This window comes from Gymnoscopelus braueri (genome assembly GCF_963280865.1).
Source record: "Gymnoscopelus braueri genome assembly, chromosome: 14".
Classification (NCBI taxonomy): domain Eukaryota; kingdom Metazoa; phylum Chordata; class Actinopteri; order Myctophiformes; family Myctophidae; genus Gymnoscopelus; species Gymnoscopelus braueri.
The window spans coordinates 22,146,965-22,174,735 of record NC_137619.1 but is presented as its reverse complement, the minus strand read 5'-3'; the positions used below and the strand labels follow the sequence as shown (position 1 = coordinate 22,174,735).

The window sequence follows — 27,771 nt, the reverse complement described above, 5'->3', positions numbered from 1 at the left end:
TCCTAGAGCAAATGTTACTGACTGTCATTGTTCCCCTCCCAGAGTTCATCGAGGGAGTCTCACAGTTCAGCGTCAAGGGGGACAAGGAACAGAAGCTTCGGTGTAAGTAGAGCTGCAAATCTTCTGCCACCTTGAAAGAATCCTTGAAAAACACATGTGGACAGAGGTGGCGCTCAGTGGTTGGGACTCCCAAACACACCATTGCCAAACCATTTCCACCCTGGTCCCCTTACCCAAACCCCATCCAAGTCCTATAGTAAACCCCAGGCCATAACCCTAATCCAGCCAAACGCAATCCCCTGACATAATCCCGAATCCACACCAACCCCAACTCCTTCCACAAACCCAACTCAACCTCTACCACCAATCTAACCCCAAGTCCTTACCCCATCCCAACACAACACATCCCCCATTACCCGCGTTAACTCTGACCCCAGCCTCTATCACAGCCCCTAACCCGTTCCCTGTCCCTAACCCTGCCACCTCTGGAGCCACATGTGTCACTTGCTGGTGGGGGTTTGAGTCTCGCCGGAGCTTTCTCTCCTGTGTCTCCCCTGTTCTGTGTTCCTCTCAACGTTCCACTCAACCAACGAAGGAGGAGAAGTACCTTGAGAAAATAAGTAAAACATTTTATTTACTGTTGGAACTGTCTTTGAGCAGCGTGAAGGTGACGTTTTCTTTTCTTTTCCATATTCAAAAGGCTGCTAAGTATGTTATGGTCATATCATGTCACGTGTGATTAATCATTTGATATTTTATCTACCGTTTTTCCTTTTCACTTCTGTTTTTTTCGTCTTTTTTTCTTTCTCCGTCCGTCCTCATCTTTCAGTTGCATTTAGAATCTATGACATGGACAAGGACGGTTACATCTCCAACGGCGAGCTCTTCCAGGTGCTCAAGATGATGGTTGGCAACAACCTGAAGGACACGCAGCTGCAGCAGATCGTGGATAAGACCATCATCAACGCTGACAAGGACGGAGACGGCAGGATATCCTTTGAAGAGTTCTGTGCAGTAAGTCTGTCCTTCCAGCCGTCTGTCAGCCCACGGGGATATTGTTGTTGTTACATTGAAGGCTAATATCAAAGGGCAGAAAATTGCTGACTCTGAAGTGTGATGTCAAAGGCTTTAAAGAACATAGGCGAAGGGATTGTTTGCAAAGTGGGGGTAACACAAGTTAATATTGGATGCGTTATAGATCCATATTCCATAATGCTCTTAATGTTATTAAGAGGTAGTGTTGGATGTGTTACGTTTAGTGTTAGAAACGAACTGATGTGTGTAATTGTGGAGAGGCTTGTCTGATTGGCGATTCTGCTCTTTAGTGATGTCGTATTATGGTGAGAGCATTTCATCCACCAGGATCTCTCAGCTGGTTCTGGGGCCCAAAATGTGTACTGGCTGAATAGAGCTGCCTTTAGACCAAATAGAGAGCCAAAATCGAATGTATGTTCATTGCATGCAGAGCCCCCTTATCCGAGTTTGAATCAAGAACAAGCACAAAAGGAGTGGAATCTTTTTCATAACCAATGCAAGATATTCAGCAAATTATGTGATTGGATTCCAATGATACTATTTCATATACTAATACAGTACATAATATAGTCACAAAGTAAACTGTGCATGAGACTAGACTCAGTCAGAACAGGCATGTGTCATGGCTGTCGACGTTATAGCTAGGGATGTGAAAACAAAGTCGATTTTCAACTCTATTTTTGACTCATGCACGTCTCGACTCTAAAAATAGAAATCGAAAAATCTCTTATTTTTGGGCGGTGTAGCAGCCCCTATAAGTGGGGTTGGGACACCTCATTAGTACGCATTTGCTGTACTGTGATTGGCTCATTAGTACACCCCTAGCTGTACTGTGATTGGCTGACTCTATTGGCTGACTCTATTCAGCACTGTGATTGGCTAGCGAGACACATGATGACATTAATAACCTATAAATAGGACTATGCACTTAAAAAATATATATGTTTTGAAGTGAGCTTCCATCACTGTGATGACCACACCGCCCACTTCACACTGGGTGTGATTTTTGGGCGGTGAAACCGCCCCTATAAGTGAGGTTTGGATATTTGTACAACAAATCCTGCGCTGTGATTGGCCAAAAATGTACAAGTGAGGTTTGGATATTTGTACAACAAACCCTGCACCGTGATTGGCCAATCACAGTCTATTCAGGACTGTGATTGGCCAGTGTCACATGACACATGTGCATAGCCCTATATAAGAAACCATAACTTTAAAAAAAACATACATTTGTTTTTTTTAAGTTATGGTTTCTTCCATCATAAAGAGTGTTTCAATAAATGTATTTATTTTTTGTACATGATTGGTTGACTCCATTCAGTATTGTGATTAGCTAGCAAGACACCGCCCACTTCACACAGGGTGTGATTTTTTTAATATATATATATTTTTTGTAATGGCTTGTTCAAAAACATTAATATAAATGTTACGGTCTTCCAAAATAGCCAGTTCAGAATGTAAAAAATTATCAAATATTTTCCAAATGGGAGAGGAACAGTGTGCGCGCAGACTAGTTTTGCTTACGTCCTGCAGCCTGCTTGTGCATGCTTGAAAGCCCGCTTGGAAATGGCAGCTTCACACAGTGCGTGTGGGATGATTTTGTCAAGATTGGCGATAAAACAAAGTGTGCGTAACACTCGTCAACATCAGTGATGTCAAATCACATTAAAGCAAGACATCCAGTCCCAAAACCGTCAACCAAGAAAGAATGGCAGACTTCACCGTGAAACCTCACCATTGTGATGACCGGTGGGCAGAAAAGATCACTGTTTTTGATTGATTGATTGAAATTTTTATTAGGCAAAAGAATGTAAAACAACACAGTTACATTTATAATGCTTTTGTCTAAAAGGTCCGGCCAAAAAAGTCCTTGCGGACTTGTTTCCGTTGGGGTCCTTGAGTTAATTTCATAGACATATATAGTAGCAACCAAACAGTTCAAAAATCAACATGAAAATACAGATAATACAGAAAAAGTACCACTATGTACAAAAAAAGCATTTAAAAATATATGTACAAAAAGAAAGGGGGGGGGAAGCATGGAAAAATAAAAAATTATATACAAAAAAAGCATGAGGAAATACAAAATATGTACAAAAAGAGGAGGGGGGGGGGTCGTCTGTCTACAGGGAAACTGGTACTAGCTCCTCTTTCGGCCTCCAGAAAGATGGGTTTTTAGGGCAGTTTTGAATGAGCCCAGCGAACTGCATTTTTTGAGGGATGGGGTTAGACTATTCCATTCCTTGGTGGCTGTGCTATAGAAGGAGAATTTGCCCATGTTTGTTTTATGGGTGGGTGGTACCAGATTGTTGTTTACGCTCCCTCTAGTTTCGTGGCTGTGGGTGTCACTAACTTTTTCGAGGTATTTATACAGATATGCGGGTATTTTGACAGATGATAGCCGAAGATATTATGCCTACTATTAGCGTCGTCGAGGGGAAAGGCTTCCGTGAGCGGCATTTCCAGAATAAACCATGCCCTGTCGCCAAACAATGACAGTGCCACGAGAGAGATGGTACCGGTAACCGGAACGATCGCCCCAAAACACACTCGCCCCCATTGAGTACCTGTTGTAGCGACCGTTCCCAGGACACCGGATTTGGCCCAGGGCGACCGTGTTTTAGGGCGAGCATTCTTTTATTCGTTCTTCCTAATTTGTCAAACGTAGGCCTCATTAGTTATAGGCTGCTGTAGTCGACGATTAAACAACTACGCAGCAAAACGAAACGAAAAAAATCGATCGATCGACACATCGATAAATGGCCCGACACGTCGACTCGCAAATTATAAGTCGTTTAACATCCCTAGTTATAGCACGTAACCACTTTAAACCTAGTGTCCCTAATTTTGGGTATGTTGTCATAAGTAAAAATATTCAAACGTTTTCACACAATCTTCTAAACATTTAAAATGTTTCACAAATGGCTAGAAAAATCTGATCTACAAGCTTTTCGTCGCTATTAGTTGTACGGATAATCGTACAGGGCTTAAGTGGTTAAAGACGTCCGCCTCCAAACCCACATGTTCCCCAAGCCAGAGTCTTGCTGATGTGCCTCCCTCATGCCGTCTCCCACTCAGCTTCCTTACTGTCTCAATATGGAAAGAATACCAAGAGGAATGGACTGCCCACTCTCAGTTGAAAGAATAAAAAATGTCTTTAAAAAGTGAAGTAATAAAACATTCTTGCGTTGAGAACAGCCTGGAGACAGTCTGCGGACAGACATGAGCCCTAATGGCTCTGAACATGTGATGCATGTGGCCTCGTTGAAAATATCAGCCCCCAATATATCATTTGTACAATAACCGTCTCATGTAGGCCAGGAACTCGTCTTGGTCTGAAACATTTCCATAAATGAAAGGCACCCGGTTCTAACACAGACATAGGGCCCCACATTTTGACGTCTGTATCTCTGGAGCCTTGAACTAAAAACGCTCTTGTCCTTGCGGGAGTGTATTTTCAGGATGGCTTGAAAAGAACATGAGATCCTGTTTTAACAAAGGAACACTGTTCAAACGCTTCAAGGTTTAAATGCAAGGGACGCGTGTGTGTGTGTGACATGATTTAAGACCGCCTTGCTGTAAGCGCCTCGGATCTGAACATGGATTTTTCAAATGTTTGGTAGTACTTCATGTGTTACATATGCTGTAGTGCATACATACAGTACATTCACCTTGTGGTACTGAACATCAACCAGGACGAGCACATTACCAACAAGCGTCTGTACGGGGCACTACCAAGTGTATCAGAAAATATAGCAGTCAGGAGGATGAGACTAGCCGGCCACTGCCACCGGCACCGAGAATTCCCGGTCAAAAAGCTCGTACTGTGGGAACCAACACACGGGCATCGATCAAGAGGACGTCCCACACCTACCTACGTGGATGTACTAAGGAAAGATGCTGGTGCAGAAAGCACAAAGGAGCTGGCCAGATGTATGGAGAACCGAGATGACTGGAGACTCCGATGGAGGGCTCGTCTGAGGACGACGTAGAGAGAGAGACCATTCTCTGGGCCGATCCCAAACCTAATTATCACAACCTCAATGGCCAAAAAAACAAAGATGCTCTTATACTGTGTGTGTGTGTGTGTGTGTGTGTCTGTTTGTGTGTATACTATGCCAGATGGAGGACATAACAGAAAAACAAGATTGCAGACAAAACCCGTATTCAAGACACGTCAGATGGTTTCAGAGAAATTGCCAACCACAAAAATGTCTACCAAATTGACTTTCTAATGCTCTGAATCTTCCACCACTCATCCTATTGTTCCTTCTCAAAGGAAATGCAAAACAACCATCTTGGAATAATGGATAAATAATCATGGAATTCATAAGATATTTTAATTGGTCCCATAATTATGTTCCAATGTCATGTTGCTTTTTAATAATATACGTCTTAGTAGTTACGACTAGGCATAGTAAATCATATCAGGGTTAAAGCACGTAAAAAACATAGTTGACTAAAGTGCTGTATGACATGTTGATAAAGCAGTATAAATATATAACAGACAATAACAGGAGGTCAAAATGTGAGGGTTAATACAGCATAAAATGAAACCAATATACAGTACAATAACACAAGCAGAAAATAAAAGGGGATGTCGAAGACATGGAGAACAGTTTGGAGAAAGTGTGTGTTTTAAAAGGGTTCACGGTAAGAAGACTCAGGTCGAGGATCTAGTGTCCTAAAGGTGTCCAGGGGGTAGAATAGTTCGGTGGTGCTAGTCTATTAAGGGCTGTAAAAATTAAAAGTACATTTTAAAATCAGTCTGACTGGGAACTGATGAACGGAGGCCAGTGTAGGGGTGATGTGGTCTCACTTTCGGGTGCCAGTCAGGAGACTATTGTTGTAGTAGTAGTATTTACATACACTGAAGGCCACGTGAAGACTGAGTGTGATCCTCTTTTTAACCCATTTAGACCTGAGGCCGATTTTAAAAACGCCTTCTAATTCCTAACCTAAGTCTTCAGAAAATCTTCTATTTTGGATTAAAAAAATAAATAAAACATCCTGTTGCTACTGTATATACATAGCAACATCTAAAATGACACAGATGCTATCCCGGTTTTTGAACAACGTATATGCTTTCCCAGTCTTAATACTGTAGCCACCTGGTCGTGATACAAGTTCAGATATTGTCAGTCATCTTTATCAGTGCTCCGTGAGAAGGGAACACTTGTCTCTCTCCATTCATTACAGTCATTTCGCAGAAGCTTTTATCCAAGTTTTTTATTCACTCTCATTGTATGCTGAAATAGGTCTCCTGTTCATTTCTTTGGGGAAGGTGAAATAGACATGAATATGTTATATTACCCTTTCAATTTGAAAGATATATTACACCTAAATCTGTGAGTCAGTTTGGGATGAAATTGATATTGTCTTTCAAATCGTACAGCAATAGACTTGGAGGCCCCTTGTGGTGAAAGACATGGTTGACCACCTTGTCATTTCTGTTGCCAAACTGGATGTTCACTAATGTTTGAGTGTTTAGGGTTGTTACACCCTGATACAGTCTATATTGTACATCATAATATAAACTACTGTAGCACTGTACCAGATCATATATGTGACCCATCTTGTGATGTTGAACCTACATAATGCTTTGCCTCTTCCCACCAGGTGGTTGGCGGTCTCGATATACACAAAAAGATGGTGGTTGACGTGTGAGCGACCCTTCCTGCTTGCAAATCCCGGCCCTACTCTTCCTCAACACTCGCTTTCTTCTCCATCTCTGAGGATCTGCTCAAGACGTCTGGCAAACGCTCTCTGTGTAACTCAATGGAAGTATTCTATCTCTCTCTCTCTCTCTCTCTCTCTGTCTTCTCTCTGTGAAGCCACTTGTTTGTTTTTTCTTCCAAAAACCACAAGCCTCGAAGTCGAATTTGAAGTGTTATTGAACTGTAATCCTCTCAATAACAGACTGAAGGACAGCTGCTTCTCAATTGTAAGAGCATCTCCAAAAGGACGGATGGATAGATAGATAGAGATAGATAGATAGATAGATAGATAGATAGATAGCTGGATGGGATGAGGGAGATGGCGAAGAGGCTGGTTGGCTTGTTCATATTTTGTTGTTTCTTTTTTTATTGTTATTTTTGATATTTATTTTTGTTCTTGTCTTTTATAAAGAAGAAAAAAACACCAGTATATCTGTGGGTCGCTCGACAGGGGAAGTGTGTAGCTAGCAGAGGTGTTAACGTCAAGATACTTGATTTCAATACAACTAGAAAGTAGGGTATGAAGTGCCAACCAGAACATATCCAGAAAACCAGTTATTACCTGTCATTATTGCTATCTTTTTTTCTTTTTTTTTTGGTGTGACAAATTGTCTGTGACACATCAAAAAATCTGCATGGTCACTTGTCGCGGCGACACATTACACAAGAAATGTTCAAATATTCCGATTTTTATTTTTTTGCTTTGGTCCTTTGTTTTAGCTTCCACTTGAGCAGTTAGGATTAGAGCAGTCTGGGTTTCATATAAAGTTAAGCTTCCGTTTAGCAAAGTAATTCATGTTTTCTTTTTTGTAATAAGAGTGATAGTTTTATTTATACTTCTACATGTTTATAATGTTGGAGATTATTCTCGTTTCCTCATGAAATTATTAGTAGATTAATTAATGCCAAGAAAGTAATGTCTTTGCAAAACAAATTTGTGGCTGCAAACTGATAACATGGTTTACTCTCAATGACACATTTTACATTGAACTGTGTGCATTCAGAAAGACAATCCCCAATGCGAAAGATGGGCTCAGCTCTCACTAATGCATTCTCTGTGAATTCATGAGATGAATTTCAGTACGTTTTCATCATTTGTAAGAAGAGGCTAGAGATTTGCCTAAGAACCAAGGAGAACAACGACACAGATTTGTGAACAAAACCCTTGAAATTACAGGGAAATTCATAAATACTGTACGTGTATAGCAACTTAACATTCAGAGATTTATCTGCAGGCAGCATTATTGTTTTTTAACCAATATATGTGTATATTAGGTAATGTTTGCTCATGAGCCCTTCTTGAATACAAACGTACCTTTCTCCATATAGTGCGGGACAGCACGGACACCTCAATTTAGTGCAACAGAACGAAATACTATTAAGAAGAAATACAGAATAAATACGTTGGCGTGATCAATGTGCAATGAGAGACTGTATATTTTAAGATTCTTTTGAGCGTGTACATTTCAAAAGTTGGCTTCTGTCACGGTCACCTCTGCTTTTTTTTCTCTCACACACACACACCAATATAGTAAACCAACCAAACTGTCCATTTCTTTAAGGGGAAATACTTTCTATAAAATGGCACTTGGACATTTTTTCTTTTTCTTTAATAGACCGACTGTGGATTTGGACAGGTGTTTTAGTGAGAGATGTGAATTCGGGGCGCCCTATCTTACCCCAACTTCCCCACCCCCCCAACCCCAAAGCTCTGCACGGCTTGGGCCTCCCTGTGCTTGCATGACATGGAAATATATTTTTTCGTTGTGCATGTAGATCAATTTTTTGAAATAATCCTCTTGTTTACACATGGATGGTGATGTTAATATATTTAAGAATTTCAATGGTATATGATATGGATGTTGCCAAACTTTGGTAAATGTACACATATTATGAGAGGTAATCCAAATGAACTGAACTACATGTAAACTTTTTTTGTATTTTAACCCGGGTCAGCCACATGCTTCTATTTCAGTAAAGTTGCATATCTGATCCTGTCTCAAACTGCCACACACTGTACTCAGCTTAAAGGGGAAAAATGGATGTTTTTTTTTCTTTTGTATATAAGTATTTGTTAAAAGCAGTTCTGGCTCTCTGTTCTCTGTATAGTTCAGACCGCGCTTTAGTTCGTAAGTGCTTTTCTTTTCTGAGGATTATTTGGGTTCTCTTTTAGTTTGTGTGGGGAAAATCTGAAATGATTAAGTTTGAGAACTTTTGTTTTTTCTTTTTCTGCATGCTGCATCTTATGCTGTGGGACTGTTGGAAACTTGATACTGTATGACAATTTAAAAAATTTAAATAAAACTTTAAAACGTTGAACACATTGGCCTCCTCAATTACTCAACATTTCATCATCTGTAAGTGTTATTTATTTGTTGTATACCAGTACTAACTATGGCAGTAAGAATAAAAAGGCTTCAAATGCATTCCTTCTTGGAATTGTGACTGTCAGAATTCAGAGGGATTTTGCTCTGTGCATAACCGTTATCCCAGGTTTTCAGAAGGGGATATACCCATTTGATGTAACAGTTTTATTTTCCCATAGATTTGGACCGGAAACACGTTCAAATCAGCTGCAGAGCAAAATGTACTGAACGGGAAACTGGTATATCCCCTTCTGAAAACCTGGGACTACAATTAACCCATGACCTGAGGCCGTATCTATCTACAAATGTCAATGCCATGTCTAAATCAGTAGTTCTCACTTTATCTGAAAATGTTGTGCCAGGGACCCCGAGGTGTTAAAATTATTCAAAGTTATTCAACTTTTTTTAAATGGCACATGTACAAGCTCGTGCTGTGAGTTTGTAGATCTGATATTTTTGAGAACCACTGTTTTCTCTGAAGCTTAAAGGGATATTTCACTTTAAAAAAAACTTTGGGTCATTTTATCGTCTACTCAGGCTTTTGTGAGCCCCCCAGATCGTTTTTAAGTTGCTTGATTCAGTATTTAGATATTTGATATTAATTTTATCAGACACGCCCCCTTCCTATACAAACCCATTATAACTTCAAACTCCATTTTTAACATGTTAGATTCATCAAAAACACCCGTCCTTGGTTCTGGGGACTCACCCTGCCCTCCTAATGCGCGAGGGGGCCGTGTTTTTTCGATTACTTTTTCATTGATTTTTTTTTTTTTTTTTTTCATTTTCCCAAAAAAATATTACAAATAAATGAAAAAAAGTTAACGAAAAAACACGGCCCCCTCGCGTATTAGGAGGGCAGGGTGAGTCACCAGAACCAAGGACGGGTGTTTTTGATGAATCTAACATGTTAAAAATTGAGTTTTAAGTTATAATGGGTTTGTATAGGAAGGGGGCGTGTCTGATAAAATTAATATCAAATATCTAAATACTGAATCAAGCAAATTAAAAACGGTCTGGGGGGCTCACAAAAGCCTGAGTAGACGATAAAATGACCCAAAGTTTTTTTGAAAGTGAAACATCCCTTTAAGTTGCTATATATAGCTAAAATGTCAGATGCTTTCCCTCTTTTAATGGGTTAAGCACAGATCCGATTGCAATTGCATCTCAGAATTCTGAGTTCAAGCATTTTTTCTTTTTGCTCTGTGGAAATGGGCTTTAATAAATAACATTTATTAAAGCGCTTCGCCGCGCGGCCGAACGCGCTTCGCCGCGCGTCCTCACAGTTCCGGCAAGAAAACTCAGCCACTTTCACCCCTGAATATATCCATTAAGTTTTGACAATTTGAGTACTGGGGCTGAAATACATTTATTTACATGAATTCACAATGTAATGTACGGTATCTAATTAACATTTATGTGAAGATTATGCATCTTCATTTGGAACTGTGTAATCCCAACAAGCAGTAATCATGATGCCAGGGCTATCTGCCCAAAAAACAACAACAATACTGTTGTAGAACAACCTGTAAAAGGCTAGTCCACACCAAGGCACAGAAACCATTCATGGTGGTGTTGGCTATGGCCAACCACAGAACAAACTGGATCCATTGGCAGCCATATTTCACCATCTGTCTGCAGACCTGCTGGCCACTGCCCTGATGTTGCCGTAGACCTTTGATGGTGGACTTCCTGTGGGAAGAAGAGTTCAAAGATCATTTCCAGTCTTTTCACACATTGTAGAGTTGCAGGCTTTAAAATTACGTACATAATACATATAGTAGGTCCATGGATTGAAAAAACAGTCTGTTAGTATCCCGCTTACCTAAGATTAGATTGCATATCGCTGTGCGGGCCATCTTGATGTTCAGAAAAGATCCTAATATGTGTACTTTTCTGTTGAATGAATAAGGGAAAGTATAAAAAAATATATACATGTAGTTTTAGATCACTTTTAAGTCAAAAAGAGGATAACATTTTAAACAGTTTATTTGTAGCTCGTAGCTTGTAACAATTGACATGACCCATAATTCATCACTTCCACAGGACATGGAGTGCTTTTCTCTCTTTAAACTCAAGGGAGCCACTCACGTGTCTGCCAGCACAATGCGAGTCTTTGTGACATTTTCAATGGTGAATTTGGTTTTTCCGCCCTTCCCAGCTATCCTTCCGATGGCTCGGGATAAGTGGTCTCCCTTCAGCGGTTTCACTGCCAAGACAGCCAACATGAGAAAACACTTAGACAATGAGCGCATGCCAAAAATGCTTGACCTTGACTTTGGAACAGGGATAGAAGGAGAATTTACAATATGGAGCAAACATTTTTTTTCAAAAGTTGGTGCAATCTTACCGTCTGTGACTTCGAAGGATTCTAGGAAAAGCTCGTCTAATCTGATGAGTGCCAGAGCATCCTAGGGAGATGGGAGTGATAGATGGATATGAAGGGATAAGATTAGATAGGTGTAAATAAACAAATTAAATGAAGGTTTCTTAAAAATCTAGACATTTGCTTTATTTAAACACATGATTGGCATTCTTTATACTCCCACAGGGATACGTACCTCAACCTGAAAGCCTAGTATAAATGCCTTGACGAAATCTGCAGCTCTTGTGAGTGAGGCGATGTCCTGCGTGTCTTTGCATGTCTGAAGAAGGACATTTTATACACATGAGCACACAATCAAAATGCATCATACACGTTTATCATCATGTATCATCTCTCATCGCACTAAACACATGTAAACATCCTTCAATAAGCATACAGTATATGTATGGGGCACACAAATTTACAGCTGTGATGATTACAATTACCCCACGCCATTTTATGTGCCCCTTATGTAACGTGTTTGTTGAAGGAAGTTTACATATGTTTAGTGCTGCTGTGAATGCCATTCTGTCACGTACAGAGAATCTACTCCTTTTGAAACTTGTGGAACTAAATAAAAGAATTCTGCCAGAACTTTCAAATGGATATGATGACCAGAGCTGAGTAGCTGATCCCAAGTCACAGCAACTAATTATTGGGTGAGTACACACGGAGCGCTACAAATTAGAATGCCTCTGGGTCTGGGATGAATCCCTCCATGATAAATGCATATATAGTGTGGAATATCAGCCATTCTAGGGCTAGCACAGTGTTGAGACCGTTGAGCATACTGGCTACACCAGTGTATGTTTTCTGCTGAAAACATCAACAGGCATTCATGTGTAACCACATGAGCCCTTGCATCCCTACTCTAGGCATGTCATAATAGGCTAACATTCTGCGAAAAATAGCAGATCTACAAGCTCACAATTACGCATTGCAACAGGTTGTGAGCTTGCAGATCGGCTATTTCCGGCAAAGAGATTTGGTGTAGGGGGAACAAGGAGGGCACCAAGTACTGGGTGACGGGACCCCGTTCAACAAAAGTATAGGGTTTAAGAGATTATGGGTAGTTAAACATGAATTGTAGAACTTACTTTAATTTCAACATTCCTGCTTTTCAGGTTGAATCTAACTTGAAGCTGTAGGTTCTCTACAATGGGAGTGAAGATCTTCAGCCAGCTCTCCTTCAGTGGTGTGTATCTGTGAGGTGGGACAGGGATTTTACGGAGCTCATCTACTCCACCCTGGAACAAAGATGAAAAGTACATGTTCACATATTAGTATCTGTCAAACATGAAAAGTACATGTTCACATTATCTGTCAAAGATATAACGTACATGTTCACGTTATCTGTCAAACATGAAAAGCACATGTTCACATTATCTGTCAAAGATATAAGGTAGATGTTCACATTATCTGTCAAAGATATAAGGTACATGTTCACATTATCTGTCAAAGATATAAGGTAGATGTTCACATTATCTGTCAAAGATATAAGGTACATGTTCACATTATCTGTCAAAGATATAAGGTAGATGTTCACATAATCTATAAAATTAAATAAAATAGTTGTCAAAAATGCACATTAACAGATCAACGTACTCATCCATTGTCACTGCATTTTATCGTGTTAATATATATATATATAGTTATAAAATGTAAAGAAATCTATATTATAGATTTGATACATTAATACACAGTAAAAAAGCGTCAGTGTCAATGCATCTAATTGTACACTCCGAGTTAAATTAATGTTATTATTGATAGTTCATGGGTCGAGTGATGTCAGCAAAGCTGTATTGCGCAAGCGCAACAGTCGCCAGCTGACAGAGCCAACGTGAGTCACACTAATGTTATGATTATTATTAGTTTACAGATCATAATACTAAAAGCCACAGGCCAACAATATAAAATAAACCCAGTGGTGTAAAGTAACTAAGTACATTTACTCAAGTACTGTACTTAAGTACAATTTTGAGGTACTTTTACTTTATTGGAGTATTTCCAATGTTCTGTACTTTTACTCCACTATAGCTGTAGTATACAACCCTCGTAGACGTATTTATGATTCTGACGTTTTCAATCTACGAGAGTTGTAGGGTTCACGCCCCATGGAGACCTGGACTTTCTGCACTATGCCCCGCAAAGTACTCCAAACGTGTACAAATTGAAAATAAAAGGTGCTTACCTCAAAGCCCCAAATGTTAACTACTTCTACGGGGTAGTAGTTTAATGTAATAATCAATATCTTTCAACAAATAAGTGTTTTAATGCCGTCTGTGGCCGAACGCCATTTTTTCACCCTCGCTTACTTCCTGTTTACATTTAGTGTAATTCCGGGTTTCACCGGATGCGCACCCTCACTTCCCGTCACTACCGCCCATTGGGAACTTCCGACAGAATCGGCCACAGACGGCATTAAAACACTTCTTTATTGAAAGATATGGATTATTACATTAAACTACTACCCCGTAGAAGTAGTTAACATTTGGGGCTTTGAGGTAAGCACCTTTATTTTCAATTTGTACACGTTTGGAGTACTTTGTGGGGCATAGTGCAGAAAGTCCAGGTCTCCATGAGGCGTGAACCCTACAACTCTCGTAGATTGAAAACGTCAGAATCATAAATACGTCTACGAGGGTTGTATACTACAGCTAACTCCACTACATCTCAGAGGCAAATATTATACTTTTTACTCTACTACAATTATTTGACAGCTTTACTAGTTATTTTGTAGATTTTGATTATTACAAAACATACATTAACCACTTCAGTCGGCTATTTTCAAAAGATTTTTTATACATTTTGGACATATAATGATAACTGACATTCTGCATGATGAGTATTTTCTACTTTTGGTACTTTTTTTTTTTGTGATGTCAGCAAAGCTATGTTGCGCAAGCGCAACACAGTCGCCAGCTGACAGAGCCAACGTGGGTCACACAAATGTTTATGATCATTATTAGTTCATACAGATCATAATAATACTAAAAGCCACAGGCCAACAGTATAAAATAAAACATTACCTTTAATTGGTCGCCCGAAATAGGTGGAAACTGCGGCCGCTTGACCGCCACCCCAGAGTCTTCTGCCTCCATTCCCACTCCATCTTGTTCACGTTTTCGTTTGTGGCTCTTTTTAGACTTGACTTGGACGAAATCCCCAGCACCGTCTGTTGTTGCACTTTCACCATCAGCAGCACCAGTGGTCTGAGGGGCTGGATTATTGTCAGTGTCCATGATTATATGATTATATCCGTGTGATCCGAGCAAAAAGAGATAAATACGACAGACCAACTTCTAAACACGGGGTGGGATATTGTCCTCGTGCAACGTAAAGGACCGAGCGTTGCCAGGTGTTGTGAGAGAATCAAGCAGCCAGGGTCTATGAAAACGAGCCCAAGTACTGGCTATTTGAAAATAGCAGATCAGATCTGCTATTTTCCAAAACTCTTGCAACAAAATGTGCAATATTTTGAATATGTTTTTTAAACATTCTAACAACACAAATGCTCCCTGGTGGCACAAAACGTTTTCAAGGAAATATTTGAGAACCACTGGTTTAAATAATAATTGAAAATGTGGAAACAAATAAGCAAGCACACTTTAGAAACAAGCCCACAAAACCGCACCTACCAATATTTACAAAGCAACTTCACAGACAAATAAGTCCAAAGTCGCTTATAATAAGCAGACATGGCAACACTACCGAGGAAGCAACTTCACTTCCGCCTGAAATATAACAAAAATATCTAAAAGAACCGCTACTGCAAACAATTGTTTGATTAGTATGTGTATTGTTATTCAATTGATTGTAAATAACTTGTTAGACTAATTTGTTTGTACGTATTCGATACTTGATCTTTATTTTATTTTAAACGATATCTGATCAGGCCAATGTTGGGACAGCCCAGCGTTGCCATGTCGGCTTATTATAAGCGACTTTGGGCTTCTTTTTCTGTAAAGTTACTTATTTTGGGCTTGCTGTCTGTACCTCTATGCTTGCTGTGTTTGTAATGTTGTTTAAACCAGTGTTTCGTAAACATTTTCATGTCAAGGACCCCCAAAATAATATGAATTTGTCTTCAAGATTTTTTTGAAAATAGCAGATCTCAAGCTTGTAGATCGGCTATTTTCAAATAGCCAATGTATATATACCCGTAGGTTTAAAGGGCTCATGTGGCCTAGTCGCTTCTTTTGGGCTTGTTTTCATAGTCCTGTTTGCTTGTTTCTCTCCCAAAACCTGGCAACACTGCCGAATACCCGTTGCATTGGGGTCTTTCGCGTCACGTTTTGTTTTGGCATTTCGTGAAACAAAACATCAGCATTTTAGTTTTAGGGGAAAGAAAATAGAAAACATCCACTTTTCCCTTACAGCTAAAGATGTCAACGCCATTCGAAAAGCCCCAGATCATTGCACACATACAGAAGAGTGTGAACTACACTGTTTTTGACACTAAATGGATCCCTTGCAGCGCCAAGTTTGTCTGCATGGGGAACTTTGCCAGAGGGACTGGAGTGATGCAGATATATGAGGTGCAACATGGAGAAGTTCAGCTGGTCAAGGAGGTAACCTACTTACACCTTTTATTTGTATTAACGTTTTGTATTCCACATTTAAGAACGTGCATTTATTTACATTTTTTTTTTCTTTGTATTCCAAATTTGACAACGTAAATGTATTTCCTTTTTTTTTAATTCATGTTTTGTATTCCGCATTTGACAACATAAATGTATTTACAACTTTTTATTTATTAATGTTTTGGTATTCCACATTTGACAATGAGAGTATTGCTAGCTAAGGTCGAGTAGTCACGTTTCCATAACAACCGATAACACAACGATACCCCCCCCCCCCAACCCAACCCAACCCAACCCAACCCAACCCAACCCAACCCCACCCCTCCTCACACACACAGCACACATCAGGCCTGCCAACATCCGAGTGTGGATTTGTGTGGAGTTTACACTGTTAAAACCCTCCTCCCCCAGAAACCTTTTAACATAGTATATGTTAATTTCCTGTGTTCTGACACACACACACACACACACACACACACACACACACACACACACACACACACACACACACACACACACACACACACACACACACACACACACACAAACACACACGCGAATTGCATTCATTGTATTACCACTACCCACGTCCCACTGTAAAATATTCATCATGTTGTTTGTGTTATGTAAAGTATAGCTTTAGAGTTGGATCATGCACTTTACTGGAATCCAGTTGCAAGAAAATCTGTTCTATGAAGTATTTTTTTTGGGACCATATTATGGTCAAAAATATACATTTGAAATTGAAACATGGAACATATTGAACGCTGTCTTTCAGGTAGAGAAAGCAAAGCCCATAAAGTGTGGGACATTTGGGGCCACCTCTCTACAACAGAGACACATAGCGACTGGGGCTTTTGATGGCAATCTCAGCATCTGGTATGTATGCACTGTACTGGTCAGAATGTCTTGTCTATGAGCCTAGCCACCAGACATGTTGAAATTGAAACTGCAATTACTTTAATCTCTTTTTTAAATAATGTTATTTACCAATGCATGTCATTTGATGGAATGTGCACTTATTTATTTATTTTTTCACTTTCTCACATGCTTTTATAATGAAACATATCTTATTGTCTTGCAGGGTTTGGATCAATTCAGTTTAATGAATTAAAATGTAGGCAGAGATTTTGGTTTTCATGATAAAGGGATTTGACGTAAGCCTGTAAAATGAGTTGAATAGTGCACAACCTTTATGTGGTAAAAATATATATAGGTCCAGGCACTTAGGCTCAGTGTAGCCTGACAGCGTGTCGCGGGTTTGAGTCCCGATTCCTGCGGCCTTTGCTGCATGTCACTCCCCATCTCTCTCTCCCCATTTCCTGTCAGCCTGCTGTCCTGTCAATAAAGGCTTAGAAGCCCCCCCCCCCCAAAAAAAAAGATAAATAATATCCTCCGTATTTGAATTAGATTGTCCACTTTGTGATTTTCCTGAATTGAAAGTCAAGTAAGGATAATTCCTTTTAACAGGACGTTCATGAAAGTCCTTGCGGGCTTGTTTCCAATGAGAACCTGTGAGCAATTAGGGGTTAAGAGTCTTGCTCAGGGACAAATTTAATTTCATCGACACATATGCTCGTGTGGCCTGGCTCACTAACCACTCAGCTATGGCCGCCCCTAAGTGACCATTATTAGTTTAATCAGAATCAGCTTTATTGTCACATCACAAGTTTACAGAAGTAAAAAAGTGGGTGTTAGCCCACTGTCCTCAATTTAGGGACTTTTAAGACCTTTTTAATACCTAAAAAAAAAAAGAAGACCATTACTGCATCAAAAGTAATCAACAAAATATAGGCTATTTTCACAATATTTATCTGTGGAACCGAGTCAAACTAGATGTAATGCCTCAACTCCTACAATTCCAAGGGCTTGTCAGGATGGGGGGTCCCCAGTTCAAAAAAGTTTGAGAACCACTGGTTTAGAGAGTCTATTTCTTATGTTAAATATTGTAATGCAAGTGTTTGTCTTGTCCACAGGAATCTGGAAATGCCGGACACCCCTGTGTACTCTGTGCAAGCTCATAAGGAGATCATCAACTGTATAGATGGTGTTGGAGGCTTGGGGATTGGGGATGGAGCCCCGGAGATAGTCACAGGAAGCAGAGATGGTAAAAAAACATTCAATCCTAAGAAAGGCTGGTCTTTTACTGTTGCGTAAATCTCCAGTGGTGTAAAGTAACTAAGTACATGTACTCAAGTACTGTACTTAAGTACAATACTTGAGTATTTCCAGTTTCCAGTACTTTTACTTAAACCTTTTTTCTACTTCACTACATCTCAGAGGCAAATATTGTTCTTTTACTCTACTACAATCATATTATTTGAAAACTACTATTTACTTTGTAGATTTGGATTATTATTACAAAACACACTCAGCCCTATATATATTTCAGCCATATGAAAATAGCAGATTTACAAGTCATCAATGCGTCACGATGCGACACATTGTAGATCGGCTACTTTTGTACTTTTACTCGAGTATATTTTGAATACGGGACTTTTACTTGTAACAGTGTACATCTACATTGCAGTATTGATACTTTACACTACTTAAGTAAAACATGTGAGTACTTCTTCCATCACTGGTTACATTAAATCTTTTCTTTTCCCTGGTCACACGCACACACACACATCATCACACACTTATCATCAGAACTAAAACATTTTTGATATTGATTGGCATTTTGAGCATATCACAAAAAGCTTTCAATGCCCATGGAAGAGGGCCGGGAATAAATTAGCATCTTCATTTGGAAGGAACAGAATGACACACTTAAAGCAGATGATTGGTGATAACCACGATGTTACTGCCTCTTTTGCTTGATGGAGTGTCAGGAATGTATTCCAGGTATGGTAGTGATCCACTAGGTATTTGGCACTGCTGTGCTGACTTACATCTGCAGCAGCAGATGTGTAGTCATACACAGCAAAATGAGTGTTCATCTTGATCATAGTTAAATTAGCACTTTTTTTCCTGCAGAATAAAATGGCAGCGATTAATGTAACATCCTAGTGCAGAAAAATAGTGCAAAATATCACACACGGTCTGATGATTATACAGCAGTTATTATGACAGATTTGTGATGTAATGGGGTCTTTGCTTATAGGTACAGTGAAGGTCTGGGACCCCAGGCAGAAAGACTCACCTGTGGCTAACATGGAGCCTGTGGAGGGCGAAACCAAGAGAGACTGCTGGACTGTTGCCTTTGGTACGTAAAAAAACAACTTTTTTTTTTTTATGCCAAATGTGTACGCTTTTGCCCATGGACCCCATTTGAAAAGCTTGTGTGCCAGGGGAACCCCCATACGAGAACATTTTTTGAAAATAGCAGATCTACAAGCTCACAACGCCTTGCATCACGAAATGTTGTGATCTTGTAGATTGGCTATTTTCGAATAGCCAAAAAACTAAATAATGCCCAAGTGTTTAAATTGTTCCTCCTTTTGCTAGGGACCCTCTATAACCCTCTCAAGGACCCCTGGGGGTCCCCAGACCCCACTTTAAGTGCCAGTGGTAAAAATAATACCTTGCACAGCCAAAAGCACTTGCGTGCATTTCTAGATGGCATGCCCATCTTTTATGTGCGATATGGGTCGAGGAAGTGGGTCATAATTGTTTCTGCTCTGAATTCACCAAATTTTCTGACCCACTTTCTACATTTTCCACACAGATTGCCACGGCTCTCGGTCAAGTAGTACTACTACTTAGTGTTCTTTATGTTTGACGTATAGCAAAGCTTTCCATCTCAGTAAAGTTGGCGTCTGTCATACAGGAGGAAACTTGGTCGCCTACAGAACATATGGAATAACTCATCCTGTTAGAATCTGAAATGATTTTATGGAGTTTTCTTAAAGGGATAGTTCACCCCCAAAATGATTTTTTTTCTATCGATTAGTCACCCCATGGAGACTTGAATTCATGGATATTTTTTTGTTTTTGTTGCATTCCTATAAGCCAATAATTTGATGACACAAAGAGTCTCCTTTGTGTTTGGCTTAGGAATGCGACAAAAACTAAAAAAAAACTGGGTGAACTATACCTTTAATAAAAACGTAATTTGAAGGAAGAGACAAATGTGTGGGATTGTCTTTGCATGTCAAAGCAATATTCATAGATGTATTCAACACTGTCAAACAGGTTTTCAGAAAGCAGGGTGTTTTACTTTTCGAATTGCCAGAATAACATCAGCAACTTATCTTGTTATTTAAATACGGACGGTACTGAGGCGACAGGAACTCACATGGTACAGTAAGTGCAAGAGAACAGTGTAGGGATGCATATTACTGAATGCATTCAGGCAGTGTGGCTTGCAGTAGGTCACCATGAAATCATTCTACTGAGTATGATGGAAACCCATCAAATAGATTTTCAGTTGTTGGCATTCTTCCAGATTCTCTGAGACACTGAGGTTTGGATGCTTTTCATGAAGCCAAGCGAAATTAAAGCCTTCCTTCCTGTTCTTTCAACAAAATATTTGACTCTGTGTGGATCAAGCTTGATGTAAGCATGTACATTTACATTTTATTACTAAAGGACATTGGCAGTTGCTGGGATTGAACCCATGACCATTTAGTTATAGCTTCGACCCTATAATTGTAGGCAACGCTACCTGCCCTGTTAGTATATTACTTAGTATACTGGGTGGTTTTGTTGAGCACTTGAGCCTGATTTATATGGAGCGGTTGCGTTTTTGAGCTCGTAGTTCTACTATTTTAGAAGAATTTGTGAAAATGTACGTAAAATTATCACTTATAATGACCGAAAATAAGGATGCCAGATTGAATGTGGTTATTGCCATGGTTGAGGCAGCAGGCCCTCCTCTCATACTCGTCTCTAGCCAAGTGAGGTGTCACCAGTGTGAGACAAGGCCACCATTGCTCTGTAATGAACAATTTTACATCAGTTCATAAGGGAACAGGAAACGATCCTCTGATTACTTCTGAGCTGCATAATAATGTGTGTCTGAGAGTATTTCTGACACATATATTCAATACTATATTCAAACACTAATGTTTGTACTAATTGTTTGGTTAAAGTATTTAGGTTATACAATGAAGTACATGGTGGCTCTGCTCAGCCCATAGTCTAATGTCCCTCTCTCCCACCCATAAACGCTGGTGTTTTATTTTGCTATATACTGTATATTATGCTTATACTGTACTGATACTGTATTGATATTGTTTGTGTTATTTGTCTAAGTTGGAGGTCTGTCTACGTCCGCTGCTGTCCCTAGATCCCTCTTCATTCTATAGTGTTATTGTATACTGTATGGATACTGTTCCTTTTTTTCTTCCTGTATCTGCTCTGTTTCTTGCTGCTGTACTGCCAATGGCAACTGATTTTCTCTCACAGGACAGGATCAATAAAGGTCTATTTATCTAGACCTTTATTCTAAGATAGTTTCATCTTGCTTTTATGACCCCCTGAATGCAGGTCATGCCTTCAATGACGAGGACCGATGTGTGTGCGCGGGATACGACAATGGAGACATCAAAGTGTTTGACCTCAGGAATATGTCGCTACGGTGGGAGACCAACATAAAAAATGGGGTGAGATCAACTTTCAGGACAGCTGTGGATAACATGCCATTGCTACTGCCAGATCAAAACCTTGTATTTCCAAACAAAACAAGAGCCTCTAGTTTGAGGGCAGTAAAGTTAATGTTTATCAGCAGCGCAATTTATCATTTGTTTGCAAGTTTCCCACACAGCAGAGGAACCAGCAACACTCAATTTCATTGAATTGTATATCACTATTCTATTTTTTGTTTATATGCTCTAGTCTATACGGTCGACGTGGTAGTAACAAAATTGTATATGTTTGGCATTATGTAGTATTTCTCTGCTGTTGGGCAGAAACCAGCTATGTCCAAAATATTAACTTTTCAGGAAATGAAAAAAAAACACTGCCTCGTCAAAGTTGGTATGGTGACTTTATACATTGTCAGATACTTGAATGTGTCCTTATATTATCTTCACTTTACCCAAATACAGCTCAAGTGGAGTTAGGAGGTTTTTGACCATTAATGTGGAGATAAAAAAAACATTTTAAAATGTAGATAGCTGGTTTCTGCCTGACATCGACGATATGCTATTGTGTGCATGCTTTATAAAGTCATTCAAATCAAATGAAAGCATTGACAAGGAGTCCCACCTGTAAATGTAGTTTAATAACAAGATATTAACCTGAAGTAGTAAATAAGACATTTTTCTTTACAATTTCTTCTGCTATCTAAAATGTCCTCTTTATTTGTGATCAGGTATGCTGTGTCGAGTTTGACAGAAAAGACATTAACATGAACAAGCTGGTGGCCACCTCCCTGGAGGGAAAATTCCATGTCTTTGACATGAGGACACAACACCCCACCAAGGGCTTCGCCTCTGTTTCCGAAAAGGTAATCAACCCAGGTGGAGAGAGAGAAACCGACAGCCAGACATATGTTTGGCTCCTCTATATGGAAAAGGTGTCCAAGGTTATTTTTCAGCATTTCAGGATACAGAAAAAGAGAGGGAGGGGAGGGGCAGATTTTGCACATTTTTACAGCTGGAAATGTTTGCAGTCATGTTTGTCTAACGTGCTTCGCAGCCGTGAGGTCGTTGGCCAAAAACGACATTGGCCCAGCGAGGACAGAAAGGTGTGGATTGTTCTGGGAAAATGCAAAGAACACATTTTCACTCGGTTTAGAGCAGGTTGGCCATGCTCGCCAACTGTTGGGAATGTCTGAGAGCAAGATCAGAGACCCGTAGCTCTCCAAATATTTGTCCAATTCCACAGAGCGATAAACAGCCAGAACATCACTAGTGTGAATGAAGAATTTTGAGCTTCCATTTTGAAGTTTTAGTCCAAAATGATTTCATACAATGTGTAGCTATCCACAAGTGGCTGGAGGTAGATTTCTTCACCCTGCCCGCAGCAATGCATGGCAGGGTATTGTAACCGGCCTCCCTCGTAGTGTGTGTGTTTATTACCCTGCCTGCATCAATGCATGACAGGCTTGTTTAAATAACAAATGTTGATGTCTCCCTCTCATATTACTTACTTGATCTAGATTAAAAAAATAACTTTGAATGCAGAGTCAGATCACAATGTTTGAACCTCTCGTGCAGCCGTTTTATGAGCCAAGAGCCAAAGGATGATTGGGGTTTTTTTCTTTTCTTTTTTAAAGGAGTGTGGTCCACTCCACTCCCCTTTTGTGTGTTTCTTTTTAATTTATTTTGAAAGCTTTGAAAGCTGAGAGGGAAACAGTGAATGGGTGGCTCAGGATGAAGACATTGGCAGGATTTGATCCCAGGCCAGCATAGAGTACATGTGGGTGTGGAACCACTCAACCATCAACGGGTGTGTCTTTGTTTCACTTTCATGGCAAAGCTTTTAGAGTTGACCGATATTGAACACATGTAGACTGTAGACTCATTAGACTCTGTTTATAATGGTCCAGCTCTTTTCTGGGCTCAATTCTAATTACTTTATGATTCTGTTGGGATGCCAGTTTGAAAATGTGATGCAGCCCTTCGTTTTTTGGCTGCCCTCGTCCCTGAGCTATTCCATCAAACATGCAGCAGTGCAGTTTGGCAGTTGGCATTCATCAGTGGTTGTCAAAGTGGGGTGCGGGGACCCCCAGGGGTCCTTGAGGGGCTTCCCGGGGGTCCGCAGCAAATTTGTTAATACAGCATCAAAATCAGTTTAACCACTTAAACCCGACCCTTCTTTTACGTTTAGAAAAATTGTGAAATAAACAAAAAACACAAATCCTCTCTTATGGGGTCCCCTAGCATAAAAGCTTTTCAAATGGGGCTCTGCAGATAAATACATATCAATTTGGAGCTCCTTAAGATGAAAATGTTTGAGAACCACTGGCATGAATTAAACAGGTTGGAAGAGCTTCTTACACACAGTTAAATCCTACATTAATTTAACTCAAGAGAGTGCACACATTAATAAATAAAAACACTTTTACATCTATTGTACATCATAGGAAGATTGGAACCACTGCAGAGGTTAACAATCTGTGCATAAAATATTCACCTCAAATTCAAGTATTTACAGTTGGATGATGTGGGTGTGGTGTGTGGTTTCTCTTTAAGATAGGGTTAATAGGTCTGTGCAAGTAATTTCTTTTCCTGTTGTTTCAGGCTCATAAATCAACCATCTGGCAGGTTAGGCATCTGCCTCAGAACAGAGACATCTTCATGACTGCTGGCGGTGCAGGCAACCTACACCTATGGAAATAGTAAGACCTCTCCACTGTAAAAATAGGCTTTAATTACAGACCAAGTGAAGACATTCAATAACGTTTTATATCCGTGCTGTGAAAAATAAGAAGCTGTTAACTGAAATGTTCCACACAATATTTCAAAAGTACAGATGAGTCAGTCCTTAACATTGATGTAGGCAGCAGTCTTGAAATGGATTATAATCGGAATGTGTTTAACTTTAACTCTTTAGTTACAGTATGTGCCACTTATTTTAAAATGGAGCATGGATCAATTAGGAGACAAAAGGCATGCAAACTTGTCGCTTTTCAATGAAAATTGCTGCAGGATTCAAAATAGGTCACCCGCATGATTCGTGCCAATCGATGAAAATTTGTTTTGGGGGGTGGGAGCAGTAATATCAAACATGTTTGACAATTATTATAAGGGCGGCCCTGTGTGAGAAAATCGGGAGGCTTAATATTGGATCTTTGGAACCCTCACACTAGAGGATAATCTTCCCAGATAAGCATGCCCCTCCCAATATCTTACATTAAAACACAATGTACACAAAATGTAACATCCGGAATTGATTGGACAACAAATGTCACAAAAGATGTCACAAATCTCACCCTCTTTTCTCAAATGTCCCCTTTCTCTCTCTGCCCTTGGTTTCCTTGCTCTCTATCCTGAAATAAAGATCTAAGTTCACTAAACGGTTACGCCATTGTACTGTACATACAGTGCTGCTCACAATGATGGCATGATGGCACCATTTATTAATGCCACTGTTATGTCAGTTTTATTAACAATTTATTATTGTTTTGGTAGAGCAGGCAGCGTTGCATCTGCACCGTAACCAGATCCTCCCAATTGACTTAAAGGGGAAGACCACCCATTTTCAATATTTAACTATGTCATTAATATAGCATAAAGGAGTTGTGTGGAAATAAGAAAATTTTTAAATGTTAAAAATTTTAAATGTTAAACCCAAATTGATTTTGGGTTTAACATTGCAAATTACACCATGATGAGTCATCACGGTGTAATTTGCAATGTTAAACCCAAAATCAATTTGGGTTTAACATTTAAAATTTTTAACATTTAAAAATTTTCTTATTTCCACACAACTCCTTTATGCTATATTAATGACATAGTTAAATATTGAAAATGGGTGGTCTTCCCCTTTAATGGTTTTGATCAAATCTCCATTCCAGTGAATACCCCGCCCAGAGAATGAAGAAGGACTCGGAGGAGGTGGACATGGGGGTGGCCGGCTCTGTCAACCTCTTACAGAACGTCACTGTGTCCACGCAGCCAATCTCTAGCCTGGACTGGAGCCCCGACAAGCAGGGCCTGTGTGTGTGCTCAAGCTTCGATGAATCCATCCATGTGCTCATCGTGACCAAACTCAACACTGTGTAAAATAAAATTAAAAATGATAATGGAGGACTAAAGACAGATTCATACTTGGTCGCACAACGGTGTCGCATGCCTGAAATAGCCAATCTACAGGCTTGTAGGTCGGCCATTTTTGGCACATGACACTGCCGTGCAACGGTGCAATGGTGGTGACACCACCATTCGATTGACGGTAAGTCCAATTTCCCACACAAGACACAACCACAGCCATGGAGATTAGTTGAAGGACCACCTATCTTTATATAATTGGGTCCTCATTAACCCATTAAGACCGGGAAAGCAACCACTTTAACCATTATTTTATACTTGTTTAACAATGTTTAACGCCATCACGGAAATGTTGAAGTATGTTTTGTTCATCAGCAATGTTTAAGCCTAAATTATCATGGAATATTTTGCTCAAATTATTTTAGTTTTTTTTGTCAGTATCTGACATGTGAGTGTAATACCCTACCTAACTGTAGGATAAACAAACAGTCTGCTTCAGGATCAGTGCCTATATAACTAGGAGTGGTCCTGTCAAATTGAAAAGCTTCTGGGATGTTGACGTCATCTAGCCTGTAATCTATATGATAACATTCTGGGGGTCACAGTTTAATATCTTTGACTGATCTACTTCCATCTCCTCTCTGAGAAACTTGTGTTTTATGAGACTAAAATTCCTCTTTTTGTTGCAATACTTGTTTGAAGTATCAGTTTTGTTTTGTTTCAGATGTTGTTTGTGCTGTTGTTAAAACTGTGATTTTTCATTCATGTCTGACAAGTTTGTTTTAATATTAAACAGACCTTTTCAGAAGTTTCTCGGGTGTTATGTTCTTTTGTTGCAGCCCATATATTGTTTCTGATAAAGTCAGGGCACTGTGAAGTTAAGGATTAGACATAATTTACTGGTTTGAGTCTACATCAAAGATATAGAGCATACATAATACCCTTTAAGGTTTATTCTTGATTAAAAGTCATGCCTTTCTCATTATCACTCAGTAAATCTTGTTTCAGTGTGGAGTGTTAAGATGTGAGTAGCTTATGGGTTCAAAAAGATAAATATGCCCATTAATTCCAGGACCACCAGTGAGATCATGTCCAGCATTTGAACTTGAAGAAGTCCTGGAGATCTTTATCGTCCTCTGATTTGTCATGGATCCCGGCGTACACGCTCTTCAAAAGTCTGGTCTTGAATTTTGCATCCAAGATGTCGATGTATTGCTCTATGCAGACTAGGAAAAAGCAGACAGTGGATAATTAGTTCATCTGACTAATGGTTGAGCAGGTGAAGGATTGTAATTAAAACAAATCTAGAGAGATGTAAAATGTCATAAAATTATACTTGGGGAACAAAATGTTACTGAGGAGGTCAATTTATCAATCAATAACCATAAATGCATGGAATCTGTGTGTGTATGTGTCAGTCTCACACATAACACGAGCACCATCTGACCAATCGACGTGTATTGCAGGGGACCTGCGGGTGTGTTGTGCCCTTCGGACCAAATAAAAGGTTGTCCAGAACCGAAATTCCCCAAATCTCTGTATCTGTCTTTCTGTCTGTGTCCCATTTAATGCCCATACAGTATTATGGAAATCTCTGTATCTGTCTGTCTGTAATCTCTGTATCCCTTTTATGTACAGTAGGTGGCCAGTGACTTTGACCAGTTTCACTTTCAAAACCTTTGCATCATGCATGTCACACAAACAGAATGTGATGCGTTTTGTTGATATAACAAGTTTTTTTCATATAGAGTCCTATCCACAAATCCACCATTTAACTTCCACAATCCACATTATCAAAACCATTGGTGTTGTGTGCCGCATAGTATATCATTACTACCACTGCTATAATGGGTGCCACCACTGTTGCAACCATTACAGCCAAACTCCCTCCACTCACCCACGCCCATGACTTTGGCATAGGCGATGAGACAGGGTCCCAGCTGATGGTGGTCGTACATCTCCAACTTCATCAGGAGACGGACGATCTCTCCCGTGATGAAAGCGTCATCCATGCTCTGGTCAGCCGGGGGCTTCAAGGGGTACTTGCAGTAAATCCCCACAGCAGCCAGGGCGTCCGCGGGTTCCAGGAGCTGAGACAACTCG

General features: G+C 39.8%; 3 protein-coding genes across 3 annotated transcripts in view; 2 read left to right on the top strand and 1 right to left on the bottom strand.

The window, feature by feature from the left end:
* The window catches only part of LOC308100888 (calcineurin subunit B type 1), a 43,279-nt gene extending 34,208 nt beyond the window's left edge, over positions 1 to 9,071 (top strand). The window contains exons 4-6 of the mRNA XM_080450056.1: positions 43 to 102; positions 830 to 1,014; positions 6,655 to 9,071. Coding sequence (XP_080306182.1) covers positions 43 to 102; positions 830 to 1,014; positions 6,655 to 6,702 — 293 coding nt within the window. The 3' untranslated portion in view covers positions 6,703 to 9,071. The remainder of the gene's footprint in view (positions 1 to 42; positions 103 to 829; positions 1,015 to 6,654) is intronic.
* Positions 9,072 to 10,468: 1,397 nt separating this feature from the next.
* Positions 10,469 to 14,827, bottom strand: pno1 (partner of NOB1 homolog). Its single transcript, XM_080449804.1, has 7 exons — positions 14,513 to 14,827; positions 12,581 to 12,730; positions 11,680 to 11,763; positions 11,469 to 11,529; positions 11,210 to 11,327; positions 10,944 to 11,014; positions 10,469 to 10,810 (listed from the first exon to the last, which is right to left on the bottom strand). Exons 1-7 carry the CDS (start codon positions 14,723 to 14,725, stop codon positions 10,743 to 10,745), a joined length of 765 nt encoding a protein of 254 aa, XP_080305930.1. The 5' UTR covers positions 14,726 to 14,827; the 3' UTR covers positions 10,469 to 10,742.
* A 970-nt stretch (positions 14,828 to 15,797) lies between these two features.
* On the top strand, positions 15,798 to 25,748 carry dnaaf10 (dynein axonemal assembly factor 10). The gene is made up of 8 exons (XM_080450440.1): positions 15,798 to 16,054; positions 16,845 to 16,945; positions 18,043 to 18,173; positions 19,173 to 19,274; positions 21,500 to 21,615; positions 22,326 to 22,460; positions 24,199 to 24,296; positions 25,476 to 25,748. Exons 1-8 carry the CDS (start codon positions 15,869 to 15,871, stop codon positions 25,681 to 25,683), a joined length of 1,077 nt encoding a protein of 358 aa, XP_080306566.1. The 5' UTR covers positions 15,798 to 15,868; the 3' UTR covers positions 25,684 to 25,748.
* Positions 25,749 to 27,771: the final 2,023 nt, after the last annotated feature.